The following is a 26,058-nucleotide window of genomic DNA, read 5'->3' as shown; positions in this document are numbered from 1 at the left end:
ACAATGTGACATGACATGACAATGTGACATGACATGACAATGTGACATGACATGACAATGCGACCTGACTTGACAATGCTCGAGATTTTTTTAAAATGTGAAACGAAAATTTGATAGTTATATAAATGGGAAATAATCACTAAAAATATGCACAGGATCACAAATCTTATTACTTTTGAAAACAACAGCAGCATCCACTGTGTTCAAACAATCTGTAGTACTATTTGAACTAGTGTATTTTTTCAAAAAATCAGTTCAAAAACAAACAAAAATGCAAAAGGGATTTAAATGTAACTTTTAAAAGGCTTTTAACGTTTTTAAAATGTATTTTACTAAATTAATATCAAATTTCAATTAACACGAGTTTTAATTCCCTTTTTTAAGAACAAAATACTGTGAAACGGAAATAATAGAAAAAGGAATATTTTCACGATCGTCGTAGGTGCATATATATATATAAGCAGGTCTGATAACCTTACTCAATTCTGGGCTTGTTGTAACATTGTAATGAAAACATTCTTGCATTTTAATGGAAATATTCTCAAACCAACAATGAGCCCGTAAGAATTTGGGTTATCAGACCTCAAAATAAGTACACGTTGCAATGGTCATTTTAGCACCTGTCTAAATGTTTTTTATTTGATATACAAATCTAATAATAATAATAATAATAATAATAGATCTTTATTGTCCATAAATATGGCAATTTGTCATTTAGTTACACTTGTTATAATGTTAAACGATAACTAAGATTGAACAGATATTTCACTCCTACTTATTTTTTTTCTCTCTCTCTCTTCTCTCTCTCTCTCTCTCTCTCTCTCTCTCTCTCTCTCTCTCTCTCTCTCTCTCTCTCTCTTCTTTCTTTCACACGTGCGATATACACAACATAAACATATTCATTTCGTTTTCAATTTGTTACGATTGTGGCAATTCGACACCAAAAATTATCATCATTATCAATTGGTCAGTTAATCTTACATTAAATAAATTAATCAGTTAATCAGTCAACGAATCAATCCTTGGTTTTTCTGTACCATATGAAATATTCAAAATTTTTATTGCTGATGGAACGAACGTTGATTTATACTTGTTAGTTCTACATTTAATCTGACAAAACCTTCTCCCAGATGGTAAAAGACTAAATTCATGGTATAAAATGTTTTTTATTGTTGGTAATTGAGAATGCTTTCCTTTCTATTTCTTTTCCATGAATTCTTTCTACTCCATCAAGAGGATGGTTTATTATTTTTGATGCCTCTTTGATAGATTTTGAAATTTTTGATTTATCTTTAAGTCGGCATCCTCCAAACCATATGGTGCAGCCAAACGCAATTACACTTTTAATCAATGAGTCATAAACTCTTAACATAGTTTTCTTCCTTACTTGAAATGTTCTCAATTTCCTTAGGATGTATAATCTTTGGGCAACTTTCTTAGATATTATATTAATATGTTGAGAGAAATTGAGGGAACTATCAATGGTTATTCCTAAATATTTAAAATAGTCAACTATCTCAACATCATCTTTACCGATCTAGTATGTTTTAGAGGAAAAATTAAATAATAAGCTGAAATTGGGTCCTTTCATTTGATTTTTTGAAAATTGTGATTTTAAAAATTTAACCTTCTCTTCCTCATGGGCATCTATGTAATTTCATTATAAAGTAAATGCTTCCATGCACATATATTTGTCTGATAACCCAGATTTACTTATGGTTCATTTTTGTAACGGAAATAATTCTCAAACCAACGCAAAATATTGTCCATTACAAGTTTATAACAAGCCCATAATTGTTTGGTTATCATACCAAATTTGTGCATGTAGGTTGGAGTAAAAAGAGCTGGATTTTTCAAGTTGAGACAATGGAGATGGGAATATAAATTGTTAGAGAAATCAAAGAAATATAAGAGGTAAAAGATTTTAGAAATAGAAAACGGATGAATGTGTGAAATTGATAGTGGAAAGTAAGTTTTAAAAACTCAGTGGAATTGTATAGAAAAATTGAAGAATATTATGACAGTTTTGCATTTTTACCATGTTTTGCATTTTATCAATGTTGTGAATTTTTATTTTACCAATATATAATGACAATGTGATGATATGACAATGTGATATTCTAATGTGATGTTATGACAATGTGATATTCTAATGTGATGATATGACAATGTGCTATTCTAATGTGATGACATAACAATGTGATATGACAACGACAATGTGATATGACACGACAATGTGATATGACACGACAATGGCACAACGTGATATGACATAAAATTGAGCTTTTATAAAACGCAATATCCACTGAACATGCTCAAAGCGCTTTACATGACAATTTGACATAACATGACAATGCGACATGACTTGACAATGTTCGAGTTTTTGTTTTAATGTGATGATAGTTATATAAATGGGAAATAATCACTGAAAAATATGCACGGGGTCACAAGTCTTCACTATGTTCAAACAATCTGCAGAACTATTTTAACTAATGTATTTTTTCAAAAATATCAGTTGGTGTAATTTTCCTTTTTACCCTCTTTCAAAAAAGAAATAATAATACAAAAGGGATTTAAATGCATCAACTTTTAAAAGACTTTTAATGTGTTTAAAATGTATTTTACTAAATTGATATCAAATTTCAATTAACATTAATTTTAATTCCCTTTTTTAAAAAACAAAACTGTGAAACGGAAATAATAGAAAAAGGAAAATTTTCCTGATGGTCCTAGGTGCATATATATAAGCAGGTCTGATAACCTAACTCAATTCTGGGCTTGTGACATTGTCATGAAAATATTCTTGCATTTTAATGGAAATATTCTCAAAACAACAATGAGCCGTAAGAATTTGGGTTATCAGACCTCAAAATAAGTACACGTTGCAATGGTCATTTTAGCACCTGTCTAAATGTTGTTAATTTGATATACAAATCTAGTATGTTTTAGAGGAAAAATAATAAGCTGAAATTGGGTCGTTTCATTTGATTTTTTGAAAAATTGTGATTTTAAAAATTTATTAACCGTCTCTTCCTCGTGGGCATCTATGTAATTTCATTATAAAGTCAATGCTTCCATGCACATATATTTGTCTGATAACCCAGATTTACTTATGGTTCATTTTTGTAACGGAAATAATTCTCAAACCAACGCAAAATATTGTCCATTACAAGTTTATAACAAGCCCATAATTGTGTTTGGTTATCATACCAAATTTGTGCATGTAGGTTGGAGTAAAAAGAGCTGGATTTTTCAAGTTGAGAAAATGGAGATGGGAATATAAATTGTTAGAGAAATCAAAGAAATATAAGAGGTAAAAGATTTTAGAAATAGAAAACGGATGAATGTGTGAAATTGATAATGGAAAGTAAGTTTTAAAAACTCAGTGGAAATGTATAGAAAAATTGAAGAATATTATGACAGTTTTGCATTTTTACCATGTTTTGCATTTTATCAATGTCGTGAATTTTTATTTTACCAATATATAATGACAATGTGATGATATGACAATGTGATATTCTAATGTGATGATATGACAATGTGCTATTCTAATGTGATGACATAACAATGTGATTTGACAACGACAATGTGATATGGCACGACAATGAGACCTGACAATGTGATATGACATAAAATTGAGCTTTTATAAAACGCAATATCCACTGAACGTGCTCAAAGCGCTTTACATGCCAATTTGACAAAACATGACAATGCGACATGACTTGTAAACATTTTGAGTGTATTCCTCTTTGTTGGATTTTGTGCTTGTGTCCGGATGAGACTTATTGGTGGTCTCAAACTAAGTACTTTGATAGTGTGCTCTTGGAATCTACATCTGATCCCTATGTCTTACTTTTTCTTGGTTGGTTTAATTGTAATTCTAGAACTTTTTACTATCCCATTGTCTTCCTTTTTACTGGCGCTGATATAACCTAAATGTGTTGCAAGCGCCGTAAAACCCTTAAAAACAAAACAAACGACATGACTTGACAATGCTTGAGTTTTTTTTTTTTAATGTGATATGAAAATGTGATGATAGTTATATAAATGGGAAATAATCACTGAAAAATATGCACGGGGTCACAAGTCTTCACTATGTTCAAACAATCTGTAGAACTATTTTAACTAATGTATTTTTTCAAAAATATCAGTTGGTGTAACTTTCCTTTTTACCCTCTTTCCAAAAAAAAAAAAAAATACAAAAGGGATTTAAATGTATCAACTTTATAAAGACTTAATGTTTTTAAAATGTATTTTACTAAATTGATATCAAATTTCAATTAACATTAATTTTAATTCCCTTTTTAAAAAAACAAAAACTGTGAAACGGAAATAATAGAAAAAGGAAAATTTTCACGATGGTCCTAGGTGCATATATATAAGCAGGTCTGATAACCTAACTCAATTCTGAACTTGTAACATGGTAATGAAAACATTCTTGCATTTTAATGGAAATATTCTCAAACCAACAATGAGCCGTAAGAATTTGGGTTACCAGACCTCAAAATAAGTACATGTTGCAATGGTCATTTTAGCACCTGTCTAAATGTTTTTAATTTGATATACAAATCTATTATCTGGGTGGAGTTCCTGACTTCTCATAGTGGGCAGGGAGGTACATAGTGTCTTCTGTCCCCTGTTTTCCAACATGCTTTCTGTCTTTGTCTTGGAATGAGATTACTTGGTTTTGTCTAAGTAGGGATCCTGACCTCCCATAGTGGGCAGGGGGCTCCATACTGTGTCTTCCATCCCCTCTATATGTATTCCAACATGCTTTGTCTTTGTCTTGAAATGAGATTACTTGGTTTTGTCCTGGTATTGGCCGGAGTCCTAGCTGGGAGCGAATGAGTCAAATGCATAGTTATTGTTTTGGGGGATGATATTTTTTTCCTTGTAAATCATCTCTCTGTTTTGTATTATATTTGTTATTTTGAATTTATAATGTAAGCATTGGGGTGTATTATGATGATGATGTGACTATTTTAAAACATGTATTCAGTATGATGAAAAATGAAATAAATGCAACCAAAATTTATTAAACAAAACATCGTCTATTTCAATTTATTGGGTTCGTTTTATTATCCACTCAAACAGCGGCTTCCATTGTGGTTCTTCTGGGTGGGGTTCCTGACCTCCCATGTAGACAGGGAGGCACTTACTCAGGCAGTTTCTATCACCCTATATATGTTTTCTAACTTGGTTTCTGTCTTTTTCTTGGAATGAGAATGAGATTGATTGGTTTTGTCCTGGCACTGGCCAGATACCCTGGTTGAGAGGGAAACGGTCAAATGTATAGTTAGTTTTGGAATATATTTATTTCCTTGAAAATCTGCTCTTTTATATACTGTATTGTTTTATTTTGTTATATATGATTTGTAAACATTTGAGTGTGTTCCTCTCAGTGGGGACCTGTCAGGATGAGACAATCTAAAAGTCTCAAACTAAGTACTTTGATAGTGTGCTCTTGGAATCTACATCCGTTTCCTATTCGAACCAATTCCTCATTATCTTACCTTTTCTTGGGTGCTTTAATTGTAATTCTAGAACTTTTTCTATCCCATTTTCTTCCTTTTTATTGGCGCTGATATTTTGTTACTAAAAATAGAACTAATAGGAAATGTGTAGCACCCTAGAAAGAGGAGAGCTAATGCTCGTAGCTCCTCTTTCTAGGATAGCACTTTAAGAACAAAAAAAAACAACGTTGGTCATGTGTCTTTAGGCACTGTAGAAAAATATTAGCTCGTTTTATATTGGAAAAAAAAGTATTTGTGAAACATCTAGAAAATTCTTGATAAAAAAAAAAATTTTTTTAAGAAAATCTGGGTGGGGTTCCTGGCCACCCATAGTGGGCAGGGAGGTACTTATGTCTTCTATCCCCCTGTATCTCTTTTTCAATTTGCTTTCTGGCTTTGTCTTGGAATGTGATTACTTGGTTTGGTCCTGACTCTGGTCGGAGTTCTTGGTTGGGAGATAAACAGTCGAATGTATAGTTTTGAGTGTGTTCCTCTTAGCGGGGACCTGTGCTTGTGTATGGATGATCTCAATCTAAATCTAAGTACATTGACAGTGTGCTCTTGGAATTTACATCTGTTTCCTGTTTGAACCAATTCCCCTTTGCCTTCCCTTTTCTTGGGTGCTTTAATTGTAATTCTAGAACTTTTTTACTATCCCATTTTCTGGATGGGGTTCCTGACCTCCCCTAGTGGTCAGGGAGGTACTTACTGTGTCTTCTATCCCCCTTTATCTGTTTTCCAACTGGCTTTCAATCTTTGTCTTGGAATGAGATTACTTGGTTTTATTCCTGGCACTGGCTGGGAGGGAAACAGTCAAATGTATAGTTTTGGGAGATATTTTTTTTTCCTTGTAAATCATCTCTCTGTTATGCACTGTATTATATTTTCTTTGTATTATATATGATTTGTAAAATAAACAAAATCAACATCATTATTAACTGTAAATTCGGCGACTCAGGACCCGGGCTTTTTTTTTTATGATGCCATTTTGCTAGATAGATTGATAGATAGATGGGAGGCCTTCCGAAAAAGCTTACCTCTTTTCTTTTTCTTGAAAGCTCCACCAAGACAGTGTGGATGATGATAAAGCAGCTTAGACTAGCTATCTAGATCTAGATAGCACTCTCTATGACATTTCTCGATAAAGTGGAAACGAACAAAACAACAACTGGATGGAGAAAGCTCAAGTTACCTCCAATCAAAAAAGATCACTGGTCGTGGGGCAGCTCGTGGGGGGTCACTGATAAGAATTTGTGTGAAATCCTTACCATTGCCGAGCAAAGTGTTTCGGCTATTCACACTCGTCATCATGTGAGGACACTGTGGGGACTATCGCCAAACTTTGTCAGAATTTTTTAGGACGCTATAGGTAATGAATGGAAAAATGCAATAACAAAGTGGGGACTCGAGTGTAAAACCCCACACTCAAAAATGTCCCCATAGTGTTGGTGTGTATCCATGTGCACGTTCTCAGATTGGGGCGTATACAAACACACAAGCACACACACACACACACACACACACACACACATAATATAATAATAATAATAATAATAATAATAATAATAATAATAATATAATAACAATAGTAATAATAATAATAATAATAATAATAATATAATAATAATAATAATAATAATAATAATATAATAATATAATAATAATAATAATAATAATAATAATAATAATAATAATAATAATATAATAATAATATAATAATATAATATATAATAATAATATTACCATAACATATATATACATATATATATGATATATATATATATATATATATGTGTGTGTGTGTGTGTGTGTGTATGTGTGTGTGTCCACTTGGCTTTACGTAGATTTAAAATTGTTATAACTTGTTATAACGTTATATGATAACTATGACAATGAATAGATATTTCACTCCTACCTATTCTCTCTCTCTCTCTCTCTCTCTCTCTCTCTCTCTCTCTCTCTCTCTTCTCATCTATCTATCTATCTATCTATCTCTCCCTCTCTCTCTCTCCCTCTCTCTCCCATTATATATTATTATATATATATATATATATATATATATATATTATATATATATATATGTATATATATTAATATATAGTAGTAGTAGTAGTATATTATATAGTAGTAGTATAGTAGTAGTAGTAGTATAGTGTAGTAGTAGTAGTAGTAGTAGTAGTTAGTAGTAGTAGTAGTAGTAGTAGTAGTAGTAGTAGTGTAGTAGTAGTAGTAGTAGTAGTAGTAGAAGTAGAAGTACAGTAGTAGTTCTTCTCTTTCTCTTCTTCTTCTATCATTCTCTTCTTTCTTCTCTTCTTCTTTATTATCTATATCGGGCCAAAGCTTTAGTTAAGATTGTATGGTTTTAGTAAAGAGGGAGGATACATATTTTGAAGTATAGTAGAAGTTGTTTACGTGTTGTAGTAGAGTTTAAATGGATGTGAGAGGAGAAGTATGTAAGTATGAGTATTGTTTGAGTGAGTATTTAAAATTAAATGTGAGTTCTTGGTTTGTTGTTGTTGTTTAATGGTAGTTGGAATTTGAGTTTTCATTTGTGCTTGTGGTAGAGAGATTAATACTACTAACGTTTTATACGCTTTCATTGTAGATCTTCATGAGTGAGTTACGTCATATCAGTCAAGTTCTACTAAGTCTGGGGCATTGACTTTTTCTAGCTCATTGCTTTCGTATGTATAGTATAGTAGTAGTAGTAGTAGTATAGTAGTAGTAGTAGTAGTAGTAGTAGTATGTAAGTAGTAGTAGTTGTGTAGTAGTAGTATAGTAGTAGTAGAGGTAGTAGTAGTAGAGTAGTAGTAGTAAAGTAGTAAGTAGTTGTTAGTAGTGTGTAGTAGTATGTAGTGGTAGTGGTATAGTGGTAGTAGTAGTAGTAGTAGTAGTAGTAGTTAGTATAGTAGTAGTAGTATTAGTAGTAGTAGGGTAGTGTAGTGTAGTAGTAGTAGTAGTAGTAGTGTGTGTAAGTATAGTAGTAGTAGTAGTAGTAGTAGTAGTAGTTAGTAGTAGTAGTAGTATAGTAGTAGTTAGTAGTAGTAGTATAGTAGTAGTAGTAGTAGTAGTAGTGTGTGGTAGTAGTGGTGTAGTGTAGGTGTGTAGTTACTACTAGTAGTAGTAGTATATAGTAGTAGTAGTAGTAGTAGTATTTAGTAGTAGTAGTAGTAGTAGTAGTAGTAGTAGTAGTAGTGTATAGTGTGGATATAGTAGTAGTAGTAGTAGTAGTAGTAGTATAGTAGTAGTAGTAGTATAGTAGTATAGTAGTAGTATAGTAGTAGTAGTAGTATAGTATGTTAGTATGTATGATAGTTTAGTGTAGTAGTAGTAGTAGTAGTAGTAGTAGTAGTAGTAGTATAGTAGTATAGTAGTAAGTAGTATAGTAGTAGTTAGTTAGTTGTAGTAGTAGTAGTAGTGGTAGTGGTAGTGTAGTTAGTAGTGTAGTAGTAGTAGTAGTAGTAGTATGTATTAGTAGAGTAGTAGTAGTAGTAGTAGTAGTTAGTTAGTAGTATAGTAGTAGTAGTAGTAGTAGTAGTAGTTAGTAGTAGTAGTAGTATAGTAGTAGTATTTAAGTAGTTATAGTGTTGTGTGTTGTTGTATTAGTATGTAGTGGAGTGGTGGTATAGTGGTGTAGTAGTATAGTAGTAGTAGTAGTAGTAGTAGTAGTAGTAGTAGTAGTAATGTTAGGGTAGTAGTAGTGGTAGATAGTAGTATGTAGTAGTAGTAGTAGTAGTAGTAGTATAGTAGTAGTAGTAGTAGTAGTAGTGGTAGTTAGTAGTAGATAGTATAGTAGTAGTAGTAGTAGTAGTAGTAGTAGTAGTATAGTGAGTAGTAGTTAGATAGTAGTAGTAGTAGTAGTAGTAGTAGTAGTAGAGTAGGTAGTAGTAAGTAGTAGTAGTAGTAGTAGTAGTAGTAGTTGGTAGTGTTGTTAGTAGTAGGTGTAGTAGTAGTAGTAGTAGTAGTAGTAGTAGTAGTATAGTAGTATAGTAGTAGTAGTAGTAGTAGTAGTAAGATTAGTAGTAGTAGTATGTAGTTAGTATAGTAGTTGTTGTTTGTTGTTTTGTAGTAGTAGTATGGTAGGTGGTGGTAATAGTGGTGAGTAGTAGTATAGTATAGTATAGTAGTAGTAGTAGTAGTAGTTAGTAGAAGTAATGTGGTGGGGTAGGTGTAGTAGTGTAGTGTAGTAGTAGTAGTAGTGTAGTAGTAGTAGTAGTAGTAGTAGTAGTAGTAGTAGTGGTAGTGTAGTATAGTAGTAGTAGTAGTAGTAGTAGTAGTAGTAGTAGTAGTAGTATTATAGTAGTAGTAGTAGTAGGTAGTGGTGAGTATATACTACTATAGTATTAGTTAGTTGATTTGTGTAGTAGTATGTGTAGAGTAGTAGTAGTGGTAGTGTAGAGAGTATGAAGTAGTAGTGGTTTGTATACTACTACTACTAGTAATATATATAGTAGTAATTATATAGTATATATATAGTAGTATATATAATAGTAGTATATAATATAGTGTTAGTAGTTAGTCTAGTAGTTATTAGTATATAGCTAGTATTACCAGTAGTATTATTAGTAGTATTAGTAGTAGTTGTTGTTGTAGTAGTAGTAGTAGTGGTAGTGTAGTAGTAGTAGTAGTAGTAGTAGTAGTAGTAGTAGTAGTAGGAGTAGTAGTATAGTAGTAGTATAGTAGTAGTAGTAGTAGTAGTAGTAGTAGTAGTAGTAGGAGTAGTAGTAGTAGTAGTAGTAGTAGTAGTTGTTGTTGTTGTTGTTGTATTAGTAGTGGTAGTGGTAGGGGTGGTAATAGTGGTGGTAGTAGTAGTAGTAGTAGTAGTAGTAGTAGTAGTTGTAGTAGTAATGGTGGTGGCGGTAGTGGTAGTGGTGGTAGTAGTGGTAGTAGTAGTAGTAGTAGTAGTAGTAGTAGTAGTAGTAGTAGTAGTAGTGGTAGTTACAGTTAGTAGTATAGTAGTAGTAGTAGTAGTAGTAGTAGTAGTAGTAGTAGTAGAAGTAGTAGTATAGTAGTAGTAGTAGTAGTAGAAGTAGTATAGTAGTAGTAGTAGTAGAGTAGTAGTAGTAGTAGTGGTGGTGGTAGTAGTGGTGGTAGTAGTAGTAGTAGTAGTAGTAGTAGTATAGTAGTAGTAGTAGTAGTAGTAGTAGTAGTAGTATTAGTAGTAGTAGTAGTAGTAGTTGTTGTTGTTGTTGTTGTAGTAGTAGTGGTAGTGGTAGTGGTGGTAATAGTGGTAGTAGTAGTAGTAGTAGTAGTAGTAGTAGTAGTAATAGTAGTAATGGTGGTGGTGGTAGTGGTAGTGTGTATAGTAGTAGTAGTATAGTAGTATAGAGTAGTAGTAGTATAGTAGTAGTAGTAGTAGTAGTGTAGTAGTAGTATTAGTAGTAGTAGTAAGTAGTAGTATAGTAGTAGTATAGTATATAGTATAGTAGTGTTGTTGTTGTTGTTGTTGTTGTTGTTGTTGTAGCAGTAGTAGTAGTGGTGGTGGTGGTAGAGAGAATGAAGACCTAAAGACTGTTTCGAAATATATCTATCCATATATCTATCTATCCAGATATCTATCTATCTATCTATCTATCTATCTATCTATATCTATTCATCTATATATATTATGTCTGTGTCTGTCTGTCCGTCTATCTATCCATCTGCCCTCTTCCTCCTCCTCCTCCTCCTCCTCCTCCTCCTCATTATCAGGAAAGAGTGAGAGTCAATATGACAAGCGGTGAAAGCTACACACCACGAAAGATTATGAGGATTAAAAAAAAAACAACAATAACAAAAACTTTTATTGAGATTCCAACTACTGGGGAAGGGTGTCTGCTTTAATTATTTATTTATTTTTGTGTTCCTTTCTGTTTTGTATTTTTTTTTTTTTTGTTTTGGGTCAAGTTATGATTGACACACGTTCTAGACTATAAACGTTACCCATAAAATGACAATTTAAAAATTCATTATACATCATTAATCAGATTATGAAAAGTGTGTTCTCTCACACAGTATTCGAATCAATCACTGAATGAGCATGAATGAGCATGAAGCAGACATGAGTGAAGGAAACGTAAACTCTGTAAGTGAGAATCGGCGAGTGAAGCTGTACTGAACTGTAAATGACTGACAATGACAGTCAAATTGCGAAGTGAATCGTTAAGCCTAAATGAAAACAAATCAACAAAGCATTCTAAAATTATGCCAGTGAGACATTCAAAGTTAAAGGCCCGAAAGCTATTATAGATTAACATTGAACTAAATCTTTTCCTGCTCTCAAAATCAATCGATACAAATTACAAACTCAACCACTGAAATTGGAATCTTACCTTTGTATCAGTTGGACTGCCATTCTTTGCTGGTGATTAGGAACTTTAGCAGCCGGACAACGTTGCGCACAAAATAGGGCTCCCGTTTTTTTGTCGTTTAAATTGTAGATAACACACATTCAAGGGTTAATATTTAAAGATGATGAAACGGCATACAGATCTGAGATCGACAGATTTGTTGGTTGGTGTGAAAATAACTCCCTGAAATTAAATGTAGGAAAAACCAAAGAAATGATTTTTTATTTTAGAAAGAACACAAATTCCATCAGTCCGCTCAAAATTAACAATCAATCTGTTGAGCAAGTTTCGGTTTACAAATATTTGGGTATTTTAATTGACAATTAATTGCAGTGGCATTTACAAACCGATGCTGTATCTCTAAATTGAACAAAAGAATGTGTTTTATTCGGAAACTTTCAGAATTTGACATAGACAAAACGTTATGCCCACTTTTTTTATAGATCCGTTTTGGAGACCGTTATTACTTTTTGTATTACAGCATGGTGTGGAAATGCCAGTATTTGCGACATTAAGAAAATTGATCGGATAATTGATAAACCCAGGAGTCATACTCACCCAATTTCCAGTGTGGAAGAACTGTTCAAGAGATTTTGTCTAAGTAAAATGGAGAAAGTTATGAAGGATGGCGATCGCCCCCTTCACAAATATTAAGTTCTCCATGAGGAGCCGTCGCCTTATATATATATATATATATATAATATATATATATAAATATATATATAATATATATATATATATATAATATATATATATATAAAGACAACACGTCGCCTTAATTCATTTTTGCCACATGGTGTTCGAATTTTTAACGAGCAACTGTGATTTAAATTAAATTCTATCTTTTTTTAATATATACACACACAAGTTCGGACTAAAGGCCAGAGGTATGGCCTATCTCAATTTATCAAATTAATATATAAAGTGTTGCTATTGGTTCTTGGTTGTATCTTTTTACATTTTTGTGCATTTGCATATATATGTATACATTGTCGCCATAGATTCTCAACTTTGTGTTTATACATTTTTATGAATGCCATGTCTGTAAATGAATTTCCATTTTTTGGATGAATATATTATATTATTATTATTATTATTATTATTATTATTATTATTATTATTATTATTATTATTATTATTATTATTATTATTATTATTATTATTATTTATTATTATTATTATTATTCGGTTAAAAACAAACACGTACAAATAAAATTGTTATTTAGTTAAATTCGTTGTATATGCCTAATTATTCCAAAAACCAGATTCCAAATAGTTCTTGTTTTGTTCACATAAGCGCATTAATTTTGAAGAATTAACTTTACCATGGTCTAAAAATAGATCGACAGTAATTTTAGATAAATGTTACCATTTGTTTCATAAAAAATCAATATCTAGATATTATATGACGTGTGATCGAGTATTTTTGAATATGTTTCATTTTCCACCTTACAACCACATTTTTATGGTTATTTTTTTTCTTCTATAATTTGCATTGGAGGGGAAGCGGTCAAAGATAGGACCAGTCTATTGTCAGTGCCAAAACGTGCGTTTTCTTGTTTATTTACTCAACGTTTGCTTCCGTGCCCACAATACATCCGTTCAAATAGAATTACAACAAGCCTCCCTCCTCATCATAATCATTGCTTAATCAACCTATGCTATTGATTAACATCGGCAAACAATGATTTCATCAATATGTTACACTTAAAAACATCGGCAAGTGAAATACATTACAACATCTCATAGGTATGTATATTTATTCAATTTGTCAATTTTTAGTAACATTTTAAAAGCTGTAGACTGTAGAGCAAACCTTCATTGATTGGTAAAAGTTTAAAATATCGTAGAATGACCATTGTTTTTTGGTCTTCGCCGCCATTGTTGTTAAGTTGAAGTATTGAAAGGTCGTGCAGAGCAGTTCTTGGTTGTTGTTTTGCTTTGTTTTTATTTGGGTTAGCTCGAGGTCTGATAGGGATTTTCTTTTCTGTTGGGGTTAGTTATAGGTCGTATTTAAGTTCATAGGGTCTTTGTTTTTCCTATTAGAGTAAGTTAAAGGTACTATAATTTAGGTTTCATTTTCTCTGAGGGTTAGTTAAAGGAATACTTGGGTTATTTCCCTTAGCTCTGGGAACGTGCGGAAGGCCTCCCCATAGGTATGATCTCATTAGATTTCTTAGTTTAATAATCAATGCTCTAATAACACAGCAATATTTTTGTGTGGGAAGGTCATTTCTTATTTAAAGACGAAACTTAATAACGAAAACTTTGAAAAAGTCGATTATCAATATAATTTTAAAGAACTGTAGCAATTTAGAATTATCTAAAGTTTGAGACAAAAACTACTTGTTTTAAGAATGCCATTGAATGCCGTTTGATTACTGTGGATATTATTCGCATTTTGATATTTTATAGTATTAGATTAAAACTCTCAAATATATAAAAGTAAAAGTTGACATTCATACGAATGTTGACAGGGATAATTGTGCGACACTACTTTACTATGACACTTATTTGTGTAAGATATTTAATAATTTGAAACAGCAATATGTACCAAAAAGTTATCAAATTCACAATTAATGTTGGATATATCTACTTTAAAAAACGTTATCAATGCATGAAAATAATAAAGAGTATTTAAGGATTTTTAAAGCCAATTAACGATATGTGTCCGTGGTTATTCCAGTGGTCAGTAAATGACCAAATGATTGTAAAAGTATGACCAAAACAAACTTTAGTTGGAAAGTTGTTCATATCATTTTTTTCTTTCTTATTTTAATGCCTGACAGTGCGAATATGAATATTCATGGAGGAACAGTCCAATTTTTCTACAACAAAATATTTCAACTGTTTATAGGAAAAGGCAAATAGAAAACAAGGATTGCCTCAATATTTTCACCTTTTGCCCTTCTTGGATTGGCAACAATAAGAATATCACAAGTACGCTAATAATGGTGCCTCACATTAACTCATTTGCAAGTGAACTTATTTCAAGTAAAGAGTGTTGGGTCAGTGGTCAATCTAGAGGTCTAAATTGGACCGTAGTCAAAATTCAGTTGTTCGTATGCCAAACTTTTCTGTGTGAAACAAAAGTAAATTATTTGTGTTATTTTCTGAAAATAAGTTACCTAAAAACAACATTTAATTTATGACCGCGTTATTGAATTATTTGTCTTACAATTTGTGTATTTTATAGTAAAATAATAATTAAAAGACGCGTTTGTTTTTACGGAACTTGATAAAGATTATTCCACAACCATAACAGAAATAATTTTCTAGAGCGTGACAATTTCTGCATATTACAAATGCCTGGTATCCTTAGCCAGTTAACTGCCGTACTCTGGAAAAAACAAGTTTTTAAAAATTTGACCAGAAAACTTGTCCTTGAAATATCGATCGATTTAAATGACCCACATCTTGGCAAAAACTCTCAAACCTGGGAACTTCGCGGAGGTCATTTTTCATTGATTATTGTTATTGTTTCCATACCGCCAAATTGGTGACTTGTTATCACACATTATTTTCAGATCAGATTATAAACGTTTAAGTTTACGCATAGTTTTCTATGTTGGTTCCATTTGTCAAGCAGTTGAACAGTGCGTATTTTTCTTAGACACATACCATCAATAGTAAAAACTGTGTAGTTTGCTTTATTTGCCAATCACTGCCATTGTTTATATTATGACGACTGTCCGAGAGGCGTGGTTATCTATGTCTCTATTGTTCGCTCCATCTCGCCAGCTTTTTGACTTCACTAAAAAATAGCTCTCCTTGTGCTAATTTTATTTATCTATACGTGTGTGTTGTTTTTGTTTTTTTATTTATTTATTGGTGACTCAACACCTTTTTCCAAGACAATTAAAACAGGGCTTACGGGACTAGAACAAAATCTATGTCTTTTTAGATACTCAAGATGTGTGTGTGTGTGTGTGTGTGTGTATGTGAGTGTGTGTGTGGCGGGGGGGGGGGGGGTGATTGAAGCGGAGGGGGGACGTATAAATTTTGTGAACTCAACTCACGAGCAAAATTCATGTCACAAAAATCAAAGATAAGGACCTGAGTGTCTCATCATGTTGTTAGTTGTTAGCTTTTTAAAATTTTCATGTTTCTTCAATATTCTATTTTGTTGGTTCAAGTGACCCTTCCATGTTAAATAACTTAATATGGCCTACTGATCATTGTTCGGATAGGTTTCAGGTATTGAGCTATTCTTATAATTATTATTACATGATCTTTCTAAAAAGCCATAAATGATCTAAATTTTACTTTAAAAACTGTCATTTTTTTTCTTTGTCTGTTTTAAACAGAAACAAGACTGGCAGGACAGTAACTCTGATTTTTGCATACAAAAAAAAAAGAAAAAGAAAGGAAAAGAAAAAGAGGATTTCCGTTTTGTCGTCAACCAGCGTGGGAAAATATAAAAAGGGAAGGAAAGAGAGAGTGGCAGAAAAACATTTTAGAATATATTTTTGGTTGTATGGAGCGTTCCACAATATATTCATCGAAGCAGAAAAGCACATATCCCATTTCAGACAGGGAAATTAGAAAAATAGAAATTCCAAAAGTATTTACCAAGAATGATGATGCGAGCTCAATCATAAACGTTCCCGAAGAACTGTCATCTCTTCCTCAAAGGAAAAGACGCGGATTGAACATGAACAAACACATGGCTGATCATAATGGGAAAGGAGCAGTCAAAGAAATACAAGATGCAGATATCATTGAAGCGGTCGCAGTTCCTCCAAGTGACGATGTTGATGTGGCTGAGGAAGGAACTTCTCGGAAACCAAGACCAAAGACTACAAAAAGAATGTCATCAACTATCAGGAGGATCCAGGAAAAAATTAAAAAGCAACAGTTACAAGATGGGGGGAATTTAAAGGAAGGACAGCAACACGATTTTCATGCTGTAGCTATAAATGCCGTGACAGTTGTCAAAAACGCTCGTCGACAACGGAGCAAATCGCGGACGAAGCAAGGGAAAATTAAATGCAATCAATTACAGAGACCTTATAGGCGCTGGCTTGGGGTATCGACCTGTGTTGCTCCTGATACAAGATTCATTGTAGGTCCGCTTAAAACAGAAGGAAGACAAACGGCAGTGGAAAAGTGCAATAACACCAACAAAAATAACGATGAACCTCACTGTTACTCCGAATATCCTAAAAGCTCGTCTCACACACAACCCAATAATTTGAGTCGTGTGGAAGGATCAGAATATAAGAAGCGCAATTCAGAAATCGTTGATCCAAATATCGATTCCAATTCATTTAATCATCCTAAATATTGTAGAGAAAGTCAAATTGATCAGAAATGGATCCGCAATGACAGCAAGTCGGCACCAGCCGGGAAAAAATATAGAACAAAGCAATGCAAAAAACATCTGCGTTTCCATGACTCTAAGGTTTCGTCAACAAGCGATCAAAACGTAGACAACATTCATAATCACAATGATATGCCCTTTATAAAACATTCTGAGGAATCAGCAAACACAAGTGAGGTAGTCGTTGAAAACGCAATTCCTTCTTCTAACTATAAAAGTAATCCATGTCCCCCAGAATCCAAACGTTCACTTCTCAGCAAACGGCTGGTTTCGCATTCTTCTATTAAACAACTGTCTACATACTATGAAAATGAACAAACTGATTTAAAGCCATTTGACAGAAGAGACATAATCTGCTATGAAAATGGGGAATTTATGTCGCAACCGCCCAGTACAACAGACAAAACATGCCCAATAAAAGGAGAAGCTGAGTCACAACAAACTGATACAACAGACAAAACAAACACTGAAAATCGACAAGCTGAGTCAAAACCGTCTGATAAAGAAGACGGAACGTATTTTGAAAATAGCAAAATCCATTCACATTGGCCAGATTCAAAGGACCAAACCGTTTCTCTGTTTGGACGCTGTAATGCAGAAGAAAACTGCATAATCTCACAAGTGTGTTATGAAACGAACGAAAACGAATATTTGAACTATGAATTTCCCCTCCTGTCCGAAATAAAAGGATCGAAAGGAGATCCTATTATACAACAGAAAGACTCGACGGAAAGCCTGAATGGTCTGACTACAATGGCCTTACCTTCTGAAGTTGATGAAGGCGAAATTGAACAATTTTCCATGACGCAGCAGCAAGAAACTACGGAAGCCAAACATAATCCATTTAATTCTGAATTCCAAGAGCCTGATGATGACAGTGCGGTATGTTGCTCGTCATCGTCAAAGCAAGACACAATTAATGGCCTACAAGATCTTTCCAAACCTGAATTTCCATATAATACCGATGAGGCCGAAGATGAAACAAATAAAAGTTGCACACTTCTGCTACAAGAAACAGCCCAGCAATGCAGTTCTTTACGCTCTGAATTTGCCATTCAGCGTAGAGAGGAAATAGATTATAATGCCTCTGAAGTTTCACATGTGCATGGTTATAAATTAAGCGAACCCGATCCGTTAATTTCTGGACCTGACAAAGAAGCGGTATCTGGATTTTCCTTTCTAGCCGAGCAGGAAGAAACTGAAAAAGACCTCATAACATCAGAATGTTTCCATCACACGGAGGTCGATTCGAGAGAAGGCCCTATGACATTTGAATTTTCCCATCAAATTCAAGAGGATGAAATAAAAAATGACATTATAACATCAGAATTTTCTCTTCAAGCACAAGAGAGTATAACTAAAGAGGATTCTATGAAATCTGAATCAATCCATCAGATTCAAGAAAATGACATCATAAATGAGCCAACTACATCCGAATGTTTTCATTCGACTCAAATTGATCAAAAGAATGAAGATTCTCTCATGTCAACGTTTTCTCACCAAATACAGGAGGATGGTATTGAAAATGGTCCCATGACGTCAGATTGTTTAAATTACGGAGATATTAACAAAGAGCTACACATAGATCATTTCAAAGATTCCAAGATAGAACCTGAAATATACCTAACTAAAACACATGAAGTCTCTGCAACCGATCATGATGGCCCGCAACTCGCTGAAGTTTTAGCTGTAGCTGGAAAAGTCGAAACTATAAGAGATCCTGAAACCGTTCCCGCACCATCGGTTTCAATCGTTTCTTCTCAGATGAATGAGGATCCATTTATAAATTATTCTATGCTATCGCCGAACCACCTAGATGACCAGGGCGGGCTGGCAGGAAATGTTGTCGGAGAAGAAAGATTCGACTTCCCATCATTGGAGTTGGAGGAGCCATCAAAGACTTTTGCCATTCTGCCACAACCGATTCAACGACGTCCACCTGCTAAGAATTCGCTCCGACAAGAGATGAGGTCCTTTAGAGATCGACAGCTCTTTGAAATGAAATCATGCGTCAGAAGTAGAACCCCGTTAAAGACACTAGCTAGAAAATTGAGAAGGACACAAGGGAAAGCTGAGTACATCAACGTTCTGGTACGTTTTGATATGGAGCACTTGATTAAAGATATTCCTATCATTATAGTGAAGTATCACATTTGCCTTGAATCGCTACCCGAAATCCTAGCTGAATAGTGTTATATTAGCAATTTTCTTTCTCTTAAAATGTCAATCGCCGCAAATGAACGTGTTAAGGTAGGTAAGGACTCTCTATATTATGATAAAGGGTCAGAGATCGTTAACTAGACAAATACCGCATTACAATGTCTTCTTTCCAATTTTTCACTTTCGTATTTAAAACAATAGATTTTCTGTGTGCGGCTATGTGGTCTAGTGGTATGACACTCACCTTTGGATCGGAAGGTCCTGGGTTCGAGTCTCGCTTTGAGCGACGCATAGTTGAGTCCTTGGAAAAGGCTCTATACTCACATTCTCTCACCGTTCTCATATGTAAAATGAGTACCTGGCCGTTAACAGCGTTGTATCTGTCGGGGGGAAAAATGTCAGTTGGCCTAACAGGCGTCACGTCCCGTCCTCCATATCAAGTGCTGCTGTTGGCTGGAGACCTCTTGTAAAGTGCTTTGAGCATGTGTATTGGATATTGCACTATATAAATGCTCGAGATTTGGGGGGGGGGGTGTCCATAAATGTACCAATTTTGAAGAAAATAAAGCTCTCTTCTGCTGCGCTACCCCTGTTATATGCCCTCAAACTTTCGATGAGGCAATTTGTCAACGATCAGAAAATGTCTGAAGACTGAGTTGAGATAGTAGTTATATTATGAATTCACACACTGCGTATTCTCTATATCGAATTCTATAATAAATCCAGCAACTAATAAATGTAAGGAATCTAAGGGTATAAATATAAAACACAACAATTCTACGTGGTATTTTTAAAAAACACCTTACCAGTTTTAGCAGGGACAAGCTAAAAACTGAATTTTTAACAAAGAAGACTTCGTGATTGGTCTAAAACTTTCCCCATTTCTTTGCATGAATTCAAAGAAGAAATACTTTTTATTTTAATATTAATTCGTTTAATATTCGAGGACTTACAACCAAAACAAAAGAGTCAAAACAAGAGCAAGATTCATACAAACTCGTCATTGTGTGAAATCAAGAGACAAAGATAAGAGGTGGCCATGGCTTGACAACTAATCACAACAAATAATTAACCAGTAGATTTTTTAACCAATCAAAACATGGAATTTGTGACACACCTTCACACGTGCTCGGAAAAACATAATTGGTTGTTTATAAACAATAACGTGAAATCTACCGCTCTCAGATCATTGTTATTATTTTTATACCACCAAATGGGTGACGAGTTATCTCGATCATCTTATATACGTTTGAATTTACACATCGTTTTCTGTGTTGGTTCTAATGATCAAGCGGTAGAACAGTGGGTATTTTACTTAGACACATTCCATCGATAGTAAAAGCTTGTAGTTTGCTATGTCAACCAATCACTGCCATTGTTTACAGTATGACGACTGACCGAGAGGCGTGGTTATCTACGCGTCTATTATGTTTTAAAACCGAATGTGTACTACGTAACGGGCTTTTATTAGTAAACAGGAAGCATACAGATAGAACAAAGTTGACGTCATTCAATTCGGGTCTTTGTTATGGTTTTTTTGGTCAGCCATTTTTATTAGTTCTCACTAAACTGTACTAACCAGACTATGAACGTTCCTGGTTACACATAATTTTAGGTGTTGGAACGTCATTTCCGGCTGGCGAATGTTGTGAGCTATTTGGCTGAGCGCAAAGAGTTTGAAGGGTCAGTGACAGGATTTATGTAATTCAGAGTGGGTTCAGACAAAAAAGAAGGACATCTGATACTGTGAGGGCACACAGATAGATAGCGGATCAAGCATGTCAATCAAAGATTGCAGTCAAAATTACTGGTTTGGTGGACATGTCAGCTGCATTCGACACAATTAAAAGTTACATATTCTCTCAGAAATCATGGAGATGACAAGATCCGCATAACTCAGTTCCTTCTCAGCAACACAACATTTAAGTACCGATATCATTGGGAAACAAAAACTCAATGTTTCATTGCCAACACATGGACTCGTTAAGGAGACAGTTTGAGCCCTGTTTTGTTTATAATGTAATTGGAACACACGCTAACAGAAACACGTCAATGCCCCCCCCCCCTCCCCACCCCCACCTTTCAAACTATTCCAAAAGCATCCTTACCCAGAAATGATATACGCAAATGACACAGATTTCATTGAAACAGACTTTATTAACGGAGATGACACCCAAGACGTCCTGAAAAAAAATACACTCGGTATAGACAAAACTGAACTTACGGCCATCACAAGACACGAAGACTCGTGGAAAAGTTTGAATAACTCGAGTACTGGTCGGAGACAAAGAGGACATAGAAAACAGGAAACAAATATCAAAAACAGCGCTACCGCCAAGTCATACATATTTGGATAAGAAACGACAAAACAAAACATAAAATACGCATTGTAATACACGCTGGTCAAATCAATTCTCTGCAATTGTGCATGCAACATGGGGAACGACAAAATCAGACTTAGATCAACTGGACCCTTCCGCCGTTAACAACTTAGAACAGTAATTAGATATACTACTACAAAGATAACAATCAAAGCACTGTACCAAAATGTAACAAAACACCGATTTCTCCTCAATTATTTAAAGCCATTTAAAACTTATTTAGACCCATCCTGAGACGAGATTATGAAATATTAGCAAATATATATATTCTACTTCACCAATTTGAGACCCAAACACAAAGGACGCCCAATCACTCGATTGCCAATAACACACAAGAACGATCTCAAAAGTTGATCAATGTGTCTCAACTTCCGCTTAACATCATCCATGGACCTCAACAACATCAGAGACTTGGCATCAAACAACATGAATGGAGATTCTTTTGTACACAAATCGATAAGCCCGGTGAGGCTACAAAGTCGGTCAACTATGCCAAAGAACAGCTTTAAGTAAGTCATAAAAAAAAAGAAAATAAAAGACACGAGTTCTATAATTTCACATTTCCGGTCATTTAACTTTTGAATTCTTTTTTGGAATCTGGTCCACCCCGATAAATTACCGTTTTGATGTGCTGAGTGACATTTCAGTTATACACACTCTTTTGCTACTATTTCATGGAAACGAAAACCAGGCAATTAATTGGGAAAATCGTGATGATTATATAATGTGGTGATTGTTGTTGGATGATAGACTTTCTTTCTTGATAAACTTTTGATCCTATTGCCTTGAAGTCTTGTCCCTGTACAAACCTTGTGGCCCTAAATGAAGTGCAACTTAAACAATATACCGATGTCTCAAATTGCGAATTATCCGCGATTTTTTAAACATTGTAAACGTCGAAGTTTTTTGGGGTTTTTTTTTTTCAATTTCAACGCCATAATGCCGCCCAGCAACCGCATGTTCAATTGGGAATAAACGTGTGATGTCAAAAAAACTGGTTCCAATCTCAATAGCAGTGCAAATCCGGAGAGCGGGGATCCATACCTTGTGTAATTGATCTACTGGTTCCAGAGTGATGGCATTTTATTTTCTAGTCTAAATATATTATGCTGGTCGTCAATATAAAGATCATCCGCCCTGGCTCTTTTACGTCCCGCAATCTTAAGAATCTGTCTATACACCCTGCTACTAAAATAATTATGCCACCTTTTGATTCAACATGCAACCTGTTCATTATTATTATTAATTCTCTGAAGGACTGGTTGCATAACACTTCCAATGGGCTTGGAACCGGAAGAGTAGAATGTGTGTCGTCACGACTTCTCTGCCTTGGTAACATCTTTGATATTCCCGAAAATGGACTACTGCAATGCACTGTTTGTTGGTCTCACGAAGGACAAAGTAAACAAACTCCAGAAAATACAAAGCATGGCAGCCCGCGTTGTACTGCAGAAAGACAGGAAAACTGCAGCTCCCGAATTACTACAGCAGCTGCATTGACTGCCAGTGGACCAGCGGATTAAATATAAATCTTCAACTATCGTTTTCAAATGCTTGGAGGGCTCGTCACCAGCATATCTCTCAGACCTCATTGAACGGTATAACTATAACTCAGAGCGATCGCTTCGATCAACGAACGACCTCAAATTGAAAACACTCCGCTGTCGAGTAAAGGCTGATGAACGCGTCTTTCAGCATTCGGGCCCAAGGTTGTGGAATTTACTACCACTAGAAATACGTTCTTGGTCTTCACTAGAGGAATTCAAGCGTCGATTGAAGACATTCTTATTCCGACAGGCTTTCTTTTGATTATGTGTATAATTAGCGTTGTTCGTGTACTCTGTTAGGGCTTAATCTATGTTATGCGCCCGGAGCCCTCCTGATGAAGGGATGTTTGGCGCACTATAAATCTATACCATTATTATTATTATTATTATTATTATATATTATTATTATTATTATATTATTATTATTATTATTTATTATTATTATTATTATTATTATTATTATTATTATTATTATTATTATTATTATTATTATTATTTATTCAATATTGCCAATTATTGCAATAAACTCTACTCTAACTTGGTGCAATTTCACAACTCCCGTCGGCGCGTTGTTCAGCACCATTTGACCCGGGTCTGATCTTGACAGTACATTCAGTATAGTGATGAGGGCGGGGGTATCTTCCGTGATGAAAAATATTAAGTGGTGCTCTGTCATTTTCTGATCGAATTCTATTTTTTTGTAACCCCATAACATCCAAGTTAACTTTTCCTCACGATTATAATATTATGCGCTATTTGTCCCCAGGCCATTAAAGACAGTCAGGGAACTTTTCCGGGCCAACTGGCTTTTAAAAAGGGGCAGACAATCAAACAGTTGGATACAGGTCTGAGAGATGTGGATGGAATGTTCTACGGATACTACCGGACGGGGAAGTTGAGGAGAAAGGTCTGGGGTATCTATCCCAGCACACATGTCTCAATCTTTTTCGATAGTGATGACGATGATCGTGAAGAAAACAACAAAGTACAACAAAACCACTAAAAAGACGCCATGACTTAAAAAAAAAAAAAAAAAGAATTAAGAGTGTGGTATGGAAAAAAAAAAGAAAAGTCCAGTGGGAACTGATGCAATATTTTGGGGAAGACATTCAATAAAGCTGAAATGTTCTATTTATTAATAATGCATATGTATCATCTCATAAGAAATAAATGTTTAACATCATATTGAATGTATACTTAAATATTCTTTCACTTTATATTTTGTTTGAAATCCAGGAAGCATATCAATAGAAACAAGTACAGTATTCATTTGTACTGAAAAGCTGGGAGACGCAGAGATGTCCAAGTGGATTGCAATTAAACTGGGAGGACTCGGGTCCAAGCTCTTTTGACATCTCGGGTCGGGGGGTAGGGTGGGAGGGTCTACACTTGTTCAAGAAACGTATCACCTTTTGCTCATCTTGCCGTGTTGCACAGCTATTGACCCTGGTTTATCACGGTCGTTATACGAGAAAATTGCATATGCGCGCATTAGACGGGTCTAAAAAATAAGGCTCACTCTTGAGATAGAGATAGTAGTCCGTTCGCTTAGCGGTTCGTTCCGTGCGTTTTGTGCACTTTTTGTAACCAGCAAACAAAGTACACAAATTGGTGAAGAAAATTATGAAGATTCGAAAAATAGGTGGCTCCAAATACAATTTTTATTGAAAAGTCCTTAAAAGGTGTCTTAAACTTAAAGGTAGAGAAAACGCGCACTTTGTGACGTTTTGGGGTTAGATGACAAAAGTATAAAAAACAAACATTCTCACCTATTAAGAACATCTTGATTAGTTTTTGATTGTGGAGATATGTTTGTTTTGATGTTTTCCATTATTATTTACCAATAAATATCTAGCTTTTAATTATTTTAAAATATATTTTTTTTACTTCTGGCCCAGAAAAACCCCCAATAAAAACTGTCCTTTTTCGGCCCGTGCAACAAAAATACGAGTCATTAGGACGACCTATCCTTTTACTAAGTATGTACAAGGATGTCTGAGCGTCTGTAAACGAAAAAAAAAATAACAAGAGACTAAAAACATACATTTAAAGCAGTTAAAGAGGTTTCTTTCTACCAGTGTGTACAGTACGATAATGGTAAATCGAAATGCGGTTTTGTCATCTGTCACCGCCCCTCCCTTCGAGATAACGGCATCATGTGTTGTCTAAAAAATAACTGAGAGAATGAGTTTTGTTTTTTTGAACGATGTCAACAAACTAGAATTTAAAAGGTAATGAGCAATCTTTTCCATCTATTATAAATGTCTTATATCATCATGACGTTAGTTTACTTTATGCGCATGCCAGTGATAAGTATCGAGCAAAAGAGTTGAGTTGTGAAAAAAGAATTGGGTCACAACAAAGCACAGTCACAGTCACATCATTCTACACACATAATGAGCCTACTGGATGCAATAAGTAAGATTATTATTATGGCCCATGCTTGAAACTGAATATATTTTACTATCTTAATATAATATAAGTTGCATGTGTTATATCAGTAATAAATTTAGAACCTTTTATATTTGATTCGATATAGATTAGCATGTCGATGATTGATGATAGAATAACGGTGTTTATCAATACTGCTGCCCGAGAAAAAAAATCATAACTTATTTATTATTAACTCAATTGATCAATAAAAGAACATCACATACAATTCTACCAATACACGCTAATATCCACACACATTGCTTTACCTTTTGCTTGTTCAGGTTTGTTTTGTTTTTTTAAACAGTGTATTTACTTGTTTGTTACATTTCTACTTGCCAGCCTCACAGTCCTTTGTTTCCTTAAAAGTAATAA

At 34.2% G+C, this 26,058-nt stretch overlaps 1 protein-coding gene across 1 annotated transcript; it reads left to right on the top strand.

The window, feature by feature from the left end:
• The first annotated feature begins 13,436 nt into the window (after positions 1-13,436).
• LOC144973966 (uncharacterized) lies at positions 13,437-24,447 on the top strand. Its single transcript, XM_078916857.1, has 3 exons — positions 13,437-13,591; positions 16,150-19,256; positions 24,020-24,447. The coding sequence occupies exons 2-3, from the start codon at positions 16,320-16,322 to the stop codon at positions 24,254-24,256; spliced, it is 3,174 nt and encodes a 1,057-aa protein (XP_078772983.1). The 5' UTR covers positions 13,437-13,591; positions 16,150-16,319; the 3' UTR covers positions 24,257-24,447.
• Positions 24,448-26,058: the final 1,611 nt, after the last annotated feature.

This window comes from Berghia stephanieae, chromosome 1 (assembly GCF_034508935.2).
Source record: "Berghia stephanieae isolate SIO BIC M18660-M18661 chromosome 1, UCSD_Bste_1.3, whole genome shotgun sequence".
NCBI lineage: Eukaryota > Metazoa > Mollusca > Gastropoda > Nudibranchia > Aeolidiidae > Berghia > Berghia stephanieae.
Note: the sequence above shows the minus strand (reverse complement) of the source record. Positions and strands in the feature narration are given on the sequence as shown.

Bases quoted from the DNA above. Each gene is read 5' to 3' on its own strand.
- LOC144973966 (XM_078916857.1), top strand. From the start codon at position 16,320: ATGGAGCGTTCCACAATATATTCATCGAAGCAGAAAAGCACATATCCC. The intron at 19,257-24,019 runs GTACGTTTTGAT...ATTTGTCCCCAG, and splicing joins CTGAGTACATCAACGTTCTG to GCCATTAAAGACAGTCAGGG.